The sequence below is a fragment of the Vanellus vanellus genome (genome assembly GCF_965231255.1).
Source record: "Vanellus vanellus genome assembly, chromosome: 6".
Taxonomy (NCBI): Eukaryota; Metazoa; Chordata; class Aves; order Charadriiformes; family Charadriidae; genus Vanellus; species Vanellus vanellus.
The window spans coordinates 8,415,854-8,434,930 of record NC_138911.1 but is presented as its reverse complement, the minus strand read 5'-3'; the positions used below and the strand labels follow the sequence as shown (position 1 = coordinate 8,434,930).

At 36.1% G+C, this 19,077-nt stretch overlaps 1 protein-coding gene across 1 annotated transcript in view; it reads right to left on the bottom strand.

Annotated features, from left to right (window-relative positions):
- Positions 1-19,077, bottom strand: part of ELP4 (elongator acetyltransferase complex subunit 4) — a gene marked incomplete at its 5' end in the record, with an annotated part of 152,889 nt that overhangs the window by 95,692 nt on the left and 38,120 nt on the right. Inside the window, 3 exons of the mRNA XM_082485048.1 lie at positions 2,937-3,125; positions 7,582-7,666; positions 17,364-17,503. Coding sequence (XP_082341174.1) covers positions 2,937-3,125; positions 7,582-7,666; positions 17,364-17,503 — 414 coding nt within the window. The remainder of the gene's footprint in view (positions 1-2,936; positions 3,126-7,581; positions 7,667-17,363; positions 17,504-19,077) is intronic.

The window sequence follows — 19,077 nt, the reverse complement described above, 5'->3', positions numbered from 1 at the left end:
AAGTTATTAAATCCAAGACAATGAATAGCTAGACTAGTGAAAGAGCCACATTGGTGGATGTGTACCACAGAGGGAAAAGCATCAAGAACAAAATCACTATTTAATGTTCAGTAGTCATCAAAGAGACAAAGCAGACATCAGAGTGTAGGAAAAGTGAACAAACAATAATAGCATTATTGTATTATGCTACTGTAACAAAGTAAAATATGATTAAAAGAAAAGTGACTGTTTAAAAACAGATTAGGGAGGAGGCATGAGAAAAAATACAAAACCATCAGAATACAGAAATGATAAAATAGGGAGCCTCATTTTACTGACTCATAAGCCAAGAACACAGATATAATTTATGAAAAGTAAAGGCAAAATTAAACTCTTTGAAAAAGAACGAAACAAGGTAGATTTAATTTGTGGAACTCCCTGTCACAGTACAACATGTGAAGTATTTGGTAAAACATATAAAAGAAACCAATCTCAAACTATATATATATTTCATATATATACATTATTCATACACTATATATGAAAATATAACTAGTCTGGGTTGGAAAGACATTGTCCCTGTTGAAAATCAGTACTACCAATTGTGAGTTTTATTTCTTCTTCACTGGAGTAACTAGTACTGGGGGCTGACAGAGACAAGGTATGGTATGAGTCACTACTAAAAATCTATTTTTTCAAGACAAAGCAGGTAAAAATGAAACTATTTTTCTGTACGTTACGCAGACAAAACCTTGATTAAAACGTCATTTTGAACTTATGGAAATTCATGGAAATTATTCAGGTGAAGAATTTACTTGCAGACCACCTAATTAATACAGTTGGGAGGGAAAAGATAACACAGAAAAAACAGAAACAGTAGTTCAGGGAATAAATGTGGAATTTACTACATCTTCAGAAAAACAGAGTGCATTTTCTATGCCTTCAGTGTACTGACTTTAAGATTCAACAGAAAAAGTATATGCTAGAACTTACTCTGATCAAATTAAATACATATCAAGAAATGCACTTGGAAAAAAAAAATCCCTCTCTCTCATTCTCTTGGAGAGAAAAGATATTTTTTTTACTTTTTTAATCCAGCACGAAACCTCAGCAACAGAATGGTGAGTAGCTGGGTTGTGAGAATGTGAGCAGCTGCTGTTATTATAACTAAAGGTCTGTCTACGGCTTGAGCCTGAGAGACCACATGTTCGGCTGTCCTCTCATCTTGCCATCCTCACCAATTAACTATTAACATGGAGGGCTGTACACATGCTCTCAGGGGCTCTTTAACAGGCTTCTTGGAGAGTGGAACAACTACACAGCAGGGCTCTGGGAACTGAGTAATGTGGGGTATAAGGAACCCTCAGCAGCTTTGCTCCTCCTAATGACAGTTTTCTCCATAGTTTAGTGCTTAAAGAAGGATACATTAAGTTTAACAATTTAAAAAAAAAAAAATTAATGCCTTCATTCCTTTAACACTGCTAAGCAAAGACTTTGGAAATGTTTTTTTTTTTTTTTATTTTATTTTATTCAGAATATTCTAGCACTTACTGCAAACAATTCGGTTAAAATTAAAAAATCAGTTATTTAAAAAATGAGATATAATTTCAATCCTAACTCCATAGGAATTGATTTATATGGAATTTATAAACACAAAACCAAAATCAACTTCCCAGGTAATTTTACAACAAACAAAAAACTTCATCCTTCACTTCTTAGAGATGCTTCTGGACTTCTCTAAAATATGATCATACCTTTTATTGGCATAATATGTAAAAAGAGTACAATGAAACCAATTGTATGTCCCAATTATGGACAGTTAATTCCAATGTGTAAAAAGAACGACGCTAGTTTTACATTCACAAATTCTATTCACTGCATTAAATTTTACTGTCAACCTTTCTGAAAGCAAACTCCCATCTAATATTTAAAAATAGTTAAGTAAGGAGACAGAGGTTTGCACTGCAAAAGGAATATTCATACACTTTTGATTGCAATGGGGAAACTAGAAAATTGAGTTTCTTTATTTTCAAAGCAGTAAGTACATCAGGTATCTAGATAAATAACATTCGCAGGTATTCAAACACCTTTACAAAATGCAATACATAAGTGAGAGTCATGCACTTAACTAATATAGGATTTAATTTAACGATAAACTCATCTACTATGAAACCATTTTGCATAATATGAGGTTTTATCCAGTACTTTTTTACTACAATCAAATCAAATTAATATCTAAAATTATAGGCTCTCTGTTCATTGTGAATAATAATTTTGCTTTTGTAAGTTACGTTACCACTTGCAGAAAAAAAGACTATCTACTTTTTTCCTTTTCCTAAAAAAGTTTGTTTCCGGAAGATACATTTAAATCTAAATATACTCTCAGGAAAGGTGCTGTTAGCAACTTCTCATTTTGCAGCTGGGAGAATTACTCTGATACCATACCTGATTTGTTCCTGGTCCCGATACAAGGGAATATTAGAATTAAAGAATAAACCCGTATCTTTCAATTCCTGGCTTTAAAAACGAGATCACACATCATTATAATGAGTATGACAGATGAAGACAGTGGACTGAAATGTCTTGTACTGAAACTCTAAACAGCGTTCTGAAGGCAGTGAAAAAGTGCGTAGGGATGTTGTTAAAAAAAAAAAAAAAGATATTTCTATCAGGATTCTTTTTGCTTTTTTACAGTTCCTGAAACTTTGATAGTTTTTCAAAAAGGACTAAGACCCACATAAGGCATAACTGTATCCAAGATGGTTTTATGCTTCGGCCTTTGTAGATTTTGCAGCACGACTGTCCCACAGAAGTAGAGAAACACTGCAGTGAAGTTATGTTTTAACATAACTTTGAATAAGAAGTTTTCAAAATGTCCAAAAGTGCATTTATTTTCTTACCATTTTCTTTCTAACTGACATGTCAACTATGAAATATAGCAAAGACAGCATTCCTACCTGGATAAGGTGAGAGGGCACTGTGATGATGCAGGCCGACAAAGATTTTCTGAGGAGGCCACGGAGAACGTACAGAAATTTTGTAAGGCTATGCATATCTTCAGGAGTATCACTGCTACAAACGTCATCACCCCATAACATGGAACCCAGACTCTGAATGCCTATCCGCAAAATATTCTTCTGTTTATTCTATTGGAAAACAAAAAGAGCCAGTTGTTATTTTTTTAAACATTAAGATGAAAATGTTATGTAATGTACTTAAAAAATACAATTTATAGAATTCATATCCATAATAATTACATTTTAAGTAATCATAGCTTAATCTCAGATGATCTTACAAAAATTACAAATGGAATGGCATTTTTTCAGTGCCTGTGCTATGTCAGGTAAGCAAGTACAAGTGTAAAAGACAGCACAGAAATACTGAGAACTACTAATTCACATTTTGTAGTGAAATTTAAGTATATTCTGACAGAAAATCCAATACTACTATGATTTTTCATGTCCTTTCTCTCCTCCATCACTGCCTTAAAAACACGCAAAAGAATCTTTTCTCTCAGCTCTAACCTGGTCTGTTGGAAGGGCCTGAGCGCAATCAAACACAGCTTTTCCCTCCATTTTCAACTTTCCCCTGTGGTACTTTGACAACCTGACTATTCTGACCGTTTGCTTCAGTTTCGCTTTTTCTGCTCCTTCTAAACGACGAAGGTCGGTGGCCTACCTCACCAATGCACGGCCCTTTCACTATTTTAGTGAAAGTCTCTGTAAGTATCATTGACATTCCTGTCGACTCCTTCCAACTAATGAGGGAAGGTTTACCCACAGAGAAACAGGGTTTGATGGAGACATCAGCAGATTGTCTCTTAAGGACTACACCTTTCTGAAAGTCCTTGACATGAGCGTTTCTGGATCTGCTTTAGTTAGCTACTGGGTACTAGAATCTAAGCTGTTTTGACATTTAAAATCCTAAACGGCCTCATGTGTTACCTACCTAAAGACTGTTTGCTGCTGCCCTGCAGTACGCTGGCGGAAGAGCATCCAACAGAGGCAGTGGCTACGATAAAGCCTCTTTTCTGAGGGGGCAGATTATGAAGCCGGAGTTGTAATGTGTTTATGCAAACTAAAATGTCACGCCTCACGATGACAAATCTCATTGCCGCTCATTTGATGTGACCTTTCCTGGCGATCTTTGCGAAGGATTTTAGGTATATTTGCTATCATCAGCTGAGAAAGAGAGACAATAAGTTCCCTTGTTGAAAGACTTCCTGCACAAGCTGATCAAAGATGTGTTTCTAGAGTTCAGGGATCATACTTAAAGGCCAGCTTTTTTTCTTTTTTTAATATATATATATATATATATAAAATACTAGTTTAGATAAAGAAAACCTTCCAGGTACTTTTCATTACAATGAAGTGCTTTGATAAACTGTAGATATTCGTTTCCACGATCCTGAATTGCAGCTGGAATGAACAGTAACTATCAAGCACAAAACACTGCACAGCTGCTCTGGAAATCCAGAGGAAAGGTTTTGACAAGACAAGAGGCTACTTTTATAAATACTTCCTTCTCCATATTGGGTAGACAGAGCCTTCGTTGTGAGAAACAGTTAGTGCCACATGTATTTATCCAACTCTCATGGCTTACACAGTGAGCTGATCTGCCAATTCTCTTAAAATCCTTGTGAAAGGCATATATGTTTTAACTCTGGTGGATTCTTTAGTCTCAGGCTTTGCGGCTTCACTTATGAAAAGTTAACTTTTTACACTACCTCATCAATATCTGGATAATAGCGCAGGATAATATGACACGATCTGACTCCTCTGTATGATATTTGTTAGGCTCGGATGTTCAGGGTTTTAAAAAGAACAGGAAAAATAGAAGCTAGTCTAATACTCTTTAGTGACTTCTAATCAGAGCAGATTCAGACATTTCTTGATTTTCATTTCAGCAATAATTGTCCTAAGGCCCACAAAATAATGCTGGACAGTCAAAAATATTAATCTATGATGGCCAACAGCAGATGTTCCTATAAAACATTAAAGTTAACTAATTATACTAAGTCCTAGAGACACTGAACCATTTTATCAGAGGTCTACTAAACCTCTAACAATAGCTTTCACTAATTTTCCTAATTGTGTCGTCAAACTTCTGTCAGCTGGGGTGAGTCACTTCTGACACCTCTTCAAATACTGGTATTAGATAAAGAAGAGCCAATAAAAAGGAGTAGTAAGTCTAAGTATCATTGGCATATTGATGTGAAAATAGCCAAAAATATCTGAAAGTTTTACCAGTCAGGTTAAACTTTTCCTTTGAATCCAGATCCAACAAGCAACACATTTCTAGACCTCCAGAGTCTAGAGATTTTGGAAGGATTATTCTTCACAGTATGAAAAAGGAAGCACTAATGGCATCAGCTTCTGTCTTTCACAGACAGTGATTAATGGATCTGCCTAAAAGTCAGTAAGTAAATCTCTTGAAAGTTCAGTAGTTCCCTGCTACAGTTTGGCCCTCGAAGTTTTCTCCAAATTCCATGAAAAAACACTGCCAATGGGACCCACCTAAAGGGGAAAGGATTATCTATTTGGAGGGGAAGAGCACACATGCAAAAACTTCTCTGACGCTTGTATTTATTATTAGATACAGGAAAGGACACAGGTCCAGAAGAATACAGGCTGATCCTTACTCTACAATCTTCATCGTACCTCAAAAGTACTTCTGAAATCTCAGTACATAGAAGGGGACACGGAGTAGTAGCAGAGAGGTGAATTTCTCATAGATTTGGAAGATAAAAAGATTCAAGGCATGTTCTGGGCCATAACTACATTCAACCTTGGATACATTTTTTAAGAGGCATGTATTATATACTGCTTCTAAATGTATAAAATTTAAGTGTACAAAGAAAGATGATGCATGGGGAAAAGAGGAATCTTAAAAGAAAGATACTGCTCCAGGAAATCATATGCATTATCTCCTTTGAAACAGAAACAACTATGCAAGCGCCAATGGCTTTCTAGATTGATAAACTGGCTTGAAAAAGGACTCTTTTTCAACCTTTTAAAGCTTCAACCCAGAAACTTACATATGTCATTTAGCAAACATACTTTTAAATTCATCTGAGTTCCAATTCTGGTTTTGCTTTATTGACACTAGTAAGAAAGACATTTTGAAACAATGAACAACAAGCACAGAAAACAACTCTCCATGATGTTTAATTCTTCCTTGCTTGCTAGCAAAAAAAACCCCAAGAGATGGACTCTGACCAACCTTTATTTTCTTTTACATGTAAAAAAGAATCAATCATGAATATACAAAGGTGCTGTTTTCCCGTTAGACCTAACCTGTAAGAAAAATAAGAAACACCAGCCCAATCTCTTCAGTAGGAGGTTGTTGCTGGCTAGAAGGTTGGCAGGGTGTGTGTTTCACTCGGCGCTGCTCTTTGCAGCCAGCAAGCTCTCGGGCTTCCACAGGACCTGTCACCACGCAGGAGGAGCATCTCTGCGTCTCTGCGCACGGTGCAGTACGGTAGGATGACATGCCTGTTGCCATGGCTACCACAGCGAGTGGGGAGAAGTGCCTGTCAGGGACCAATTTACTTCTCCAGACTGGCATCGCCACCAAAGGGAAGGCAAGCTCGCCCATAAATCTCTGCAGAGCTTAAACGCTGAGCACAAATAGCCTAAATTTACACACAAGTGTTCTATGCAGGTAACATTTCTAAAACATACTGTTCGACACGGAAACATCCATTCCAACATTATCTTCCCTGCAAAAGGGATTTTTAAGATATTCCACTAGTAACAGTACACAGTCTTGTATTATATTCTTTGAGGTTCTCCAGCATCTATACTAATTAACTTCTACTGTAGTAACATTTTTATTATACAACAATAAAGATAATTACCTATCAATTAAGCATCAATATATATAAAATGTATTAATTTATTTCCATCAACTCCAAAGGACTCACGTATTACTGAATACGACAAAGAATAATAGATAGGGTACTGCTCAAATTAGTAAAGGGCTTTCAGCCCGTGTTGTTAAGCTTAAAATGTTTTTGATTACCCACACTATGATTTATGAAGAGTACAGAGATCTTTCGAAGTCTGGTAAGCTGTTTTGATTCGTAAAGTTCAAATAGCATTTGTATTTCTTTACTTGTGTTTCAATGTTCTCTACATAAAGATGCACACCATTTAATTCATTAAAAAATTTACTCCACTCCAGTTAAAACAACATTGAAAAAATCTGCAAGTTTAAGATCAAGAGTTCAGTCTCAAGAGTCTTGAACACATTATTGCTAAAGCAATAGTTTGAAAAAAATACTGTAGGGGAAAATGTGGTTTGCTTAATTACATTATATTCGGCAATCCATTTTCTAGCTAATTGCACAGAATATGCATTTTCCTAATGTTGGCTTACAGTTCTTTCTCACATGGTCTGCACATCTGTAACAGGTAAAAACTCCAAATGCACATTAAAATATGAACCATGCTCTCTATTTACTTTGCTTGTTTACTTTAGCAATGCTTAGAAACAGCTTGTTCCTTGTTACTTTGTTGAAGACCTTCTTGCAACACCCTTGAAAATTCAGAAAACACCAGTAGTTACAGGATTATAGAAGAGTATGAGGGTCTTCAGTACCTGGGGATCAGAGCCATCAAACCCTTCCTGGTAAATGATCCTCTGAATGGACTGAAGCAGCCTTGCGTAAGCACTGTTCATATGACTGTTGGTAAGAAGAAATAGTTTAGTAACACATTTTAATACTCTCCTATATGTCTCTAACAGCTGTATCAAAAATAAATAGAAGCAGGTGCAGCTTTCGGTCCGAAAGCGTCATATACAAAAAAGTGTCATAGAAGAAAAAATCCAAACCTCTTTGAATAAAGTTGACGTTATAAGCAGCTGTGATTGCTTCATGTTAACTAGTTCAGTGCTCAGACATTTAGCGAAAGCTAAAATCTGTAGAGATTAAGATAACTTAATTATGTCAGGCTCACTTACATCTAGAAGACTAAATGATTTAATGTATCGACTTAAAGTTGAAACCATTACAGCACGGTACTAATCTTCTGTAACTGATGAAGAGCTACCCAATTGTTATTCCACGTACACCTAATCAATGCCCTGATGAACAGCTGACTGGTACTGAAAACTTTCATACATACAGCTGCCTCAACAATCAAAACCAACAAAAAATGAAAGAGTTAACATTTTCACAATTAAAACGTTCATACAGTTAACTTTTTTTTTTTTAGTTTTTTTTTTTTTCTGATACCTCACCAAAGCATAACATACATTCTGCTTGCTATGGTTCCATTTTGTATCCACACACTACAGGTGTTATTACTGCTTTATTGGCATGATGGCAGAACTGTGAGGTAGGATTTATTTTATGTATTATTTAGAAAATATAATATAAAATTAAAAAAACCCAAACAAACAAACCAGTGGCTAAAAATGGATTTAAGCAGACTTAAAACCAAATGAAAGTTCAGCAAATTGGGTCACCAAAGTCTTAGAAGGTCCAGTGCCTGGACATCCAAAGCACTTCAGATATCCATCCCAGCCATGCTCTCCAGTCCACAGGCTAACACATACAAAGGACAGAAAGTCCTAATCTTTACTTTAAAAAAGCAAGCCAGTTGTTCACTTTTAAAAGAGACATACTATTTTCTTAAATCCCATAAAGCCTACCAGCTTGCATGTCTGGACTTGATGTAGATTCCTCACTGCAGCTGAGTTTAAGCCCTTCTATCTTTTCTAGCTTCAATATTTCCTTCTAGTCTCACTAATTACCATCAAGGGTTGTGGATTCAAAACTTCTTGTGTACTTCTTAGAAAATGTGACAGGTTATTTTGAAAATCTTGCCTCTCAAAATATTCTTACTTGCTCCAGCCATTTTATATGTCTGGTCTGATAACAGCCCAGGTTGAAAAGGACCTTGAAAGATCACCTGGTCTAAACATTAAATGAACTATTCCCATTACTTTAATAAGAGCCAAAAATATTATCCAAATTTATTTTACTAATGAATACCTAAATAAAGCTTTCACACTTTAACTCAGAATTCTACTTCTCAAGAAAACAGTATCAACCTAAACCTAACACCTCCAATGATATATTTAAGTTATAAACATCTACAATCAAAAAAGTCATATAGTCATAATAGTTTTGAGTTTTGAAACACTCAGTGTCAGAAAACATTGAGATGGCCCTTCTCAGATATAAATAAAAGAGAGAATTTCCAAATTAAACTCATTTGTTTTCAAACTTAGTACCCTAGAACATTACTAGCTAAACTCATGTACCTTAATAATTTTATAGCCTATGAAATTCACAGCTGAAAATAACTGGCAATATATAATCTCAACAGGACATTTAATGTGCAAAGTCTGCCTTGCTATAAAAAAAAAATATATCTCAAACACAAAAGAAAGAGTAAATTTTCGCTTAAGAAGCAAATTACTTTCCCAGCATTTCATTGCAAAAGGAATGGCTGTTAAATGTTATACCTTTACTGGCTTGCAGGTGGCAGTTTACAGGGTAGGTGACAGGGCTTTAGCCTCCACGCTAGCCAAAATGTCTTCTCTCTCCATGTCTTCACATAATTGCAACAAACAGCCACAATCCTTGTTGCATACGCAGTGCTGTGATTTCTTCCCAGTTTTGCCAGAACTGGAGAGAATCTGCAGCATTTTACAATAAACAGAAGCATTTCAGTATCCTTTTGGATATTCCTTTATCCTTTTGGAAAAGGCAGAAACTGCTGCTCGCCAACATTAGGAAGGAGTCTGCAACTATCTTGTAGCCACAGCCACATTACAGTATGTGTAGTAGAAAAAGGTGACTGTGGTCTTTGTCACCACAAAGTAGCATTTTTAAGTTTGTGTATCTACCACTTATTTTGCTTATGAGTATTGCCATGCTATCTATAGGGAAGTCAGAGAATATACTGCAATCCCAATACTTGCGAAATCCCGATTTGTTACTAACTTGCTTTTAAAAGTTAGTGGATAAAAGAATAAAATACCTAAAGCATGAGCAGAATTAAAGGGTCCCAAAATTAAAACAAACAAACCATCAGAAAAAGATTTGTAGCAAAGAAAGAATTAAAGAAAATAATGTAACGCACGGATTTTTTTTTAAATGTAAAACCAGGCGCTTTTCTACTTCTGGCGAAAATATTAATGGTTTACTTGAATTTGAGCCATGCTATGTAAATAAGGACATGAAAAATATTGCGGAAACACTGTTTATAAAAACAAGTTGCATTACCCTTCTGGCAATGTTTGTCACAATATTTAAGGAAGGAAATAAGATATTTTTTATTTTCAATTTTCTAGTCTTTTTTTGGCTTTGTAACTAAACACCATTTAATTCTGATAATGAGTTTAAACAACTCCTTCTTTACTTTTTTTTTTGTTTAGCAATTTAGTAATGGATAAAGCAGGAGCTGGCAAGAAGGTATCCCGGTTACAACAGAGCATCTGACTTCTCTGTTGATAGTTTCTAAGCAGTTAACAAAGGTTAGGTTATCAAGGGTATGACAAATAGCCTTATTATGTATAGGGAGACCCCATTAGGCAAGACAGTTAAAACTGTTTTATCTAAATTTATCGGTAAATCTAGACTCTAGATATTTTTTTTTTCTTTTTTTAAAAGCACATACATTCTTAGGGTAAAACTTATGAGCATTACTGAAAAAATACAGCCTGATCATTTTAGCTCCCTTGATTATCAAACTTTCTCTTTTGCTAATTGCAACTAAACAACAAGGATAGAAGTAAAGTAAGAGGGGTAGAAAGCAAGCCTTTTCTGCAATGCACAGAGTTATCACAGAGGATGTTTCTGCCTTCCTGTTAAGTACCTGCTTTAGCAATGCAACGAAAAGGACACCAGAATATCCTAGCAACAACAACCGGAGAACAGTTGCTGTCAGCTGCACAACCCCGTTAACCTGGTCCCAGCATTAGGGCCAGGACATAACTTGCCCTTCCCTAACATAAAAAATGATGAGATAAGAAAGAGAAGGCTTATGCCTTCTTTTGGCACCAAACACCCATTCCCATTTACTACTTCCTTTAGGAGAACAGACTTCCCAATCTGTTTTCAATTAATGTTTATCATGGGGCAATGAACTTCCATCCTGAGCGATTATCTAAAACGGGACCCTGTAATCTAATTTAGCCATCAGGTACCAGAACTACAGAAAGGAGAGCAAACACAGTCCTCCTCATCTCCCTCCGTCAAAGAGCAGACATATGCACATGCGTGCAAAAACACAGGGAAGAAAAGAAAGATTGATCCAAACTTGAAGGTGGACAAACGATGTATATAACCTCCAAATCTGATATTTAATTGCAAAGTAAAAGGCCAGTCAATAACTTTGTTCTGTCTAACCAAAGAATCTGCTTTCTTTACAAGTCCATAAAGAAGCCAAACGCTTGTGTGGATAGGAAGAGAGGGACATACACATAGATATACATGATTTCTAAAGAGGGCAAAGAGTTTCTGGCCCAAATAAAGCCCCTACATCTCTGATCCTGCAAAGGAAGCACTGTCATTATCTTGCAACAGACATTAGCTACAATCACAGAGACAGCTCGCTCACTGAAGAACACTTTAAATAAAATAGGTTTCTTGATGTGATGCTAGAGAATTAGAAGCACCAAGACGATCTGGTCATTTTTACAAATACATGGTTCTTATGCCACAAAACATTATGACAAAGGACCTTGCTCATTAGTAGATGCACCACTGTTTTTCAAAGGATTGTAAAATATATGTTCACTATACTCACTGTTTCTGTTAGGAGAGTATAAGCTGTACAGGAAAATGGGGTACATTACTTTTCCTGCATATTTGCTACTTGAACTGCATAATCTGTTCTTTGTCAGTAGATCCCTGAGCGGCGAAAGAAAAAGAGAGCAAAGGATTGTTCTCGTTTCTCACCCCTTCCCAAAGAAAAGAAGGGCTGGGGAAGAGAACTGCTCCTAATTTCAAGGAGGAAAAATGAAAACTAAGGCCTCCAAAGCTAGTCACCCTCTAATTGAAAAAGAAAGGGAGAAGTAAAGTTGGTCAACAAGGTGAATTCTAGGTGCATCTAACTAGTTACAGGTCAAATACATTCTTTGAGGAACATTAACTGCATACAAAAGTAGCAGAGCTCTATCAGGAAAACAAAAAAACCCCCACCCAAAAAGGACACCACCTAGGGAACACCTCCCTCACATCAGTACATATGATGATTTAATCCAAATCGTGCAATAAAAAAAATATACTGAGCTTCTAAATCTTTCTTTACAATTAGTAGCTTGTCATTGCAGAACATATAGCTTATGACTTCAATGTAGAATGTGTATGTTCGGTTAGCTACACTTTCCACGATGACTATGTAATTTAAGGCGCCTCTTCAACGGCTGTAGTTACGGGACTGTAACAATTAATTTCAACCTGAGCTTAATACATACTGTGCTCTGCTACCTTACAAATATTTACAATGAATCACGCTAGCTAAAATAATGTGGAAACATTTTGAGAAGAAGTTTTTTTTTTTTCCTCTAATTCCTAATTTTTTGTGACTTCTGATACTATAAAGAGGTATCATCCATCAACAGCAATACCATTTACTTACGGAATATTATATGCTAGGCAAAACTATCAGCTTCCACTTTCTCCTCAACCTCTGTTATTAGTGACAAAAGCAAAACATTCTTAGACTATAAAACCCCCCAAAACAACACACCACTGATTTTGTTCTGCACTGCCACATGAGTTAAGAGAAAATTTCATTCAAAAACGTCTTTACTGATACATATCTTCCAAAGTATACCCTTTAGAAACTCATGAAATCTTTCGCAAACATCCTATAATACATAGCCTATTAATGTAAATTATTTCAGTAATGAACTATCCCCTTTCTTAAAAATGCCTCCTTATTTTTGAAGGATTTGTCAGCTTTCAGTGTTAACACATTTTCTATCAATCTTCTTTTGATGAAGTAAATTGAAAAAAAATCATATTTTTTAGAGATTTTCTGAATGTCAAGTCATTTTTGTAACATTTTTTTCATTTCTTCCTGGCTATCAGTACTTTTCTGAGGTACTGTCAGCCTAATAGATTACAGATTCACAATGCCATATAGGTAATTAGCATTATGCAAGCAGGTATTTTTTTCGCTATGTAAGACCATCATCACAGAACCTTACGTTTAAGAAATTATATTTGCTAAGCAGAGACGTGCTAACTAGCCACGTCTATGTTTCTAGTTCACTGTAACAGAGTAAAAGAGGTTAGCTCAAGGTCTCAGTGGGACCTTCAGGCAATCAAAAATGAGGTCTGATACAAATTGCTGACTTCTATTGGAAGGGTTAACTGTGACTATCGTCTCACTTTCTTTCAAATCACTGTCCAGTTAATCAAGGGAACAGAAATTTTTACTATTCTATGATCTATTAAAGTTAGCTCTAGAAGCCAGAAGCGTGATACTGATTTTCCAAACAGTAATGCCAACAAAATAATGTCCTTTCCCTCCCCCATTTATAAACTTTCTTTAATGAAATCATCCTGACAGGATTGAGAGCTTGTTTTCGTTCCTTGAGAAAGTAATGCTTCCTTCAGAATTTCATCACAGTATTTGTAAATAATAGAGTACAAGCCTGTTGGGTTTCTGTAAAAGCATAAGCGTTTTGGGAGCAGTGAAGTAATTGGTAACATTCATACTTAGTATTGGATTTAATACGCTGTGACTAATGTGTATTAAAGAATCACAGAAGATAGGGATGAAAAGGACCTCGAGAGGTCAGGTAGTCTATCTTCTTGCCCCAAGGCAAGATGAAGTACATCTAAACCATCTCTGACAGATATTTACCTAACTTGTCCTTAGAAATTTTCAGTGATGGCGATTCTGCAATACTCCTAACCTGTGTCTGCAAGGCAACTTCTTCTCATGCTAATCATTAGAAAAATATCTCCTTATTTCCAGCCTGTACTTCTACCGCTACAGTTTACTGTAGCACATTACTGCTTGTCCCACCTTCAGTACACAACAGAGTTACTACCCTCTGCATGTCAGTTTTTAATGTGCTTCAAGACTCTGCTTAGATTTCTCTGAGACCTTCCATTCTTCCATCACGGGCCATACATCCCAGTTCTAGATGTATACCCGTCTTCACAACCTTCTCTAACTGATCCAGAGTTGTCCTGAAGGATGCTATCAAAAACTGGACAGCTTTGTTACAGCTGAGCGGAACAGAAGTACTTTGCATGTTTTCCACATTAAATTCCAGTTTATCACCTCCATGCTTTTTAAACTATGCCTTTCGATAGCATCAGTCACGCAATACTGCTAACATATTTCATGTTCGAGATACTTTGTAACCCCAGATCTTCTTCTAGAGACCTGCTACACTATTTTATTTGTTCAATTAATTATTCCTACCGGTATGATATTTGGCATGTCTTCAGGGAATTCCATATAGTTTATTCCAGATCACCAACCTAAACCTTCTTGAATTCTAATTCTGTTATCTAGCCTGCATGCATTATTTCTTCCACGTTTGTCCAGATTTGACATTATGACTGCAGTAAAGGAACCCATTGCTCAGTATACGTATCAAGCCAAACTAGTACTAGATTATTACCAGGCCCAACACTGGGATAAAGCCCGGTACTTCACTCAGGTTCAGCTGTGACTAAACAACAGCTTATTTAGAAGATAAGGATTTAACAATCAACATGACAAAAAGAAAACTGTCAAACCAGTGTATGTTCGTCCTTTGACATGATAACGGACTTTACCAATGGAGAATATCTCCTGTTTTATTTTAGAGCCTTTTGACACTATCCCAGTTGAATACCCATAAGCAAACAAAGGAAACACATACTGGCTGAAACTACCCTAGAAGTTTAAAAATAGATTACATATTAACTTTTCTGGTATTTTTTGGACTACTGATGTTATCCCACAGATGTCTTCACCTTCTCCTCTCCTTATAGACAGGCATCACTTTGGCCTTTTTGACTTTGTGGAACTTTGGCAATCCTTTATGTTTTACTCACGAACTTCATTAGGTCCCAACTTGAAAACATTTATATATTTTCTAACCTGGTCTTTCCTTACATAAAGTGGGTAGTCCAATTTGTTGATATTAAGTGTGCTAGGTGCAGATCAATTTGGGGATTGGGGTAATGGGAGAAGCAGCTTTTCTCCACTTCCGTAATTTTCTAAGAACTCCAGTTAGACAACACTGATGAACAGAAGATGAATTTCTAATTCAGTTTATTTTTTAAACCTGTGTCAAAATTGAATGACTGTAATTATGGGAAGCTTAAATCTTCCATTTCTCTACAGAGAAATAAGCTTTACTTCAGAGGCTCTAATTCAGAAAAATTCTTCTTCCCACCTTGTCTTAACCTTGACTAATGCAACCCTTTTAATACATGGAATCCAAAACCAGTGGTGTTTGTGGTCAGGAACGACAATAATCGAAGTTAGAAGACAGATAATCTACTGTAAATGCAGAAAGAGACGTACACACCTCTTCACAGTTCCCACAGATTTCTGTCTGAGGTCACTAATCCCAATGTGTTCTTTATTCCTCCCTGTTGCTTATCGCACTGCATTGTGGTCTAAGAAAACGATGTTTAGAATGGTGGTTGTCTGTTACCTTGGCACCTGCCTTTACTCTCAACAATTCCTCCATTTCCTCAGGACAGGCTTCTTGAAGGAGGCCCGTGTTGTGGGTGCAGGGAGAAGAAAAGGAGATAAGCCTTCCAAGATCCATCTATATTTGATCATATTCCTCACCTCATCACTTTGTGCTCTACCAACTTGCCAAGCAAATTAACTAAATCTAATCCTTCCATTAGATTAAAACTAAAAATAAGTATGGATTTCATATGGTAAGAATAATGAATTTTTATCAGGATAGCACAGAAGGAAAATATCAGAGTTAAGCAAGGCTTAAAAAATCAAATGCATAAGAGTTAAAGTCAATTTCCTATACTGTACTTATGAGTTAATTTGATTTTAATGTAAAATGTACAAATACTTGACAGCCATATAGTTAGTGGAATTAAGCCCAGAGTCATGAGACATTCTAGTTAGCTAGAGAAAAGACAGAAAAGGAGTTAAATAGCTTGCAAGTGCTTATATTGTTATTGAGCAATCTGTCAGATACTCTTGTGCCTATCCTATATGGGGCCTTGCTAGTAAAAAAATTTTAAAACTATACATAATAGGTAAATAAAGTTGCTTCAAATATTTACTGTAGAAAGAATAAAATATAAGTTCTCTGCTTTCTCATGAAAAAGTGGGTGGGGTTTTTTTTTTACGATGTCGCAAGAATTTACTTTACAAACCAGTGACATTTGATCAGGTAACATTGAAACAAATTACAGAAAGACTTGGCTTTTGCTTTTCTAGATCTCTAAAAAAGGTGCTTCATACTGTGCTTCTTTCATAAATGTCAGTTTTTATATTTGAGTGCACTGTAATGAAAATCAATCACAATACAGCATACCGTACTACTACTTCCAGGAGTTGGCCCTGTACACTGGGATCTATAAAGCTAGGTGTTACATACATTAAGTGACTGGACTGAACAAAGAGATTGCTAGCCCGTACTTGATGTTTGACTTGACTTGAAATGTCTCCAAGAAAGATACAATGGACATGTGTGCTACAGGCTAATATGAGCCTTTGCTACAGTCACTCACTTTATCTTGGTCTTCCTTAATTCATAACTGGTAGACATAAACCATAATAAGTTATTCATTCAGAGAAGAGTTTATGATTTCATCTGGAATTAGGGGTGTTGTGTAAGATGTTAATTAGCGATTGTAATTCTATTCACAGTGTTTTGTATTTTCCTTAGGTGAAGCTGTAGGATGCAAGAAGTAAAAGTCTCATAACAAACTAATCTGATAGAGCATTGTAAGCTATGTAGGTCGAGGATGGCCTGTCTTCTTAGCCCTAAATCTGTATGCGTATCTTCCTAAGACTGATAGCCACCTGACACACACATCTCCGAAAGCTGATGGGGCATGCTGCTCAGGGAGCAGTTCACAGACAGACAGCAAGAGTTTTCTCCGGTCCCCACACTCAGCTGTCAGTAGGGCTGGAGTGAACACGCAGCTGTGTCCTAGGCTGTCCCAGTAATGTCTGCCTTAATCGTCCCTGCCAACTCGCTTCCTCCCACAGCTGAGGAGTCGGTATACTGAGCTGTCTCTGTGCCACAGCAGCTTTGCTGCCAGTCATGGCATGTAGCACTGACATGAGAACCACAGCTGAACTACTTGTGAGCCATGCGTGGCTACAAGAATTTTCACAGCAAGCGTAGATGCAAAAATATCCTTTACTACTAATACGCAGACAAAATTTGAACACACAACAGGAGCATGTGGTATTAATACTTACCATGTTTTCATTTTAGGTTGTAAAGACAATTCTTTGGGAAGGTAAAAACTATGCCATTTTATGGACTGAAACAGTTCTGGAGACATTGTTTTAGAAACATCGTAATAATGGCCAAACTTTGTAGATGTTGTTGGGCTGGCCTGTGGAAACAACAATACTGATTACAATAAACGTATTAAATTATTATCTATCAAAAGAAAATAATTAACCTGCAATACACTTGAAAGAAACTGTTTTTCTTCCCCATGCAGCTTAAGTATAAGCTTCATGTAGAACAACTTTATAATATTTATAATATTTACTACTAAGTTTTAGTTCCCCTGTTGACATTCTATAATGAAAATTTTTCACACAGAGTTCAACCCTTACTGTTCCAAGTTGCGTCAGCAAAGTGCAGTCAGATACGTAAAAGAATGTATTTTTGCACATGTTCTAGACATATGATCACAAATTTTGAAAGGTCAGATCTATGAAACGCGGAGATCATGATGGGTTCCACGTATTTGATTTTTCAGTATCTGGGAGTTATACAGCACTACAGAAACATTTTCAGTTGACTTTGAAAATATTTCACTTTGTGAAATCAGGAAGAAAAAATACCACTGCACCTTCATATACCTGATTTTAACAGAAAATTGTAAAAAGGAGGAAACAGTTAAAAGCTAATTTCGATTTCTTGAATTTTGAATAAGTAGCAGGTAGAGCACTACACAGACATTACACACAATAACCATGATTTACTATAATGAAGATACTTTTTAATCACCTCTCAATTTTGTCTATCTCAAACACCATAACCCCCCCAAATTTAATACATACCAGAGCAGGAATCACACATTTTGAATATACTTTGCTAGTAAATAAACAGAGGAAATGAATGGATATTTTTGTTCCACATTAATGGAGTTCAGCATGCAATCTGCAACATTATTTGATTTACACATGTAATATTAAGAAATCCCTAGATTGTCATAATATGCAGTATTCAGCTATGTAGTAGCTGTCTGCTAGTTCTTGGTCTTCATGTAACAATCCATTTTCTTCATCTTTTCTGCCTTTCCAATTAAAAAACCAAAAAGCTATCCTGGAAAAAGCAGTCAAGCAGTGTAAACCTCAGAGGCAAGTTAGTTTCTTCCAGGGAAGGAAAACACTTGGCACAAATGTAAACCACTGTATAGTATTTTTTAGCGTACACACTGTAAAGAAGTAACAGATTACCAAAGCAACATTAAAATTGATCTTTAGGTTATCGCACAAACACCACTGTGCTCTTGATCAGATTATCTTTAATCAACTGTTCTAACTCTTTTGAGGAAAAAGAAAGGTCATTTAGAATAACCAAACAAGTTTCATAATACAAGTATCAATCAAACCCACAATATTTCTAACTGGACCAAGAAAGGTCCTAGACTCATCCTAGACTTTTAACAGCAGCTTTGCAGGTCAAAAGAAAGATCACCTATTAATTTATTGTTAGGACAACTACCTTAAGCCTGGACTGCACCTGAAGTGTGCATTGTACAATGCAGGAATGTGCAAAATTATTTTTAAGCAATGTTTCTATCTCCCAACTCCAAGACTTACTGCTAAGCTGAATCCCCCATAAGAGCCACCTCACCTTAAATGATAAAGCAGTAAAATAAAATTAACAGTTGTGAAAGAGAACAGGTGAGACAGAAAAGATAAGAGCTGAAAGTAAGAGAGATGTTGAAGA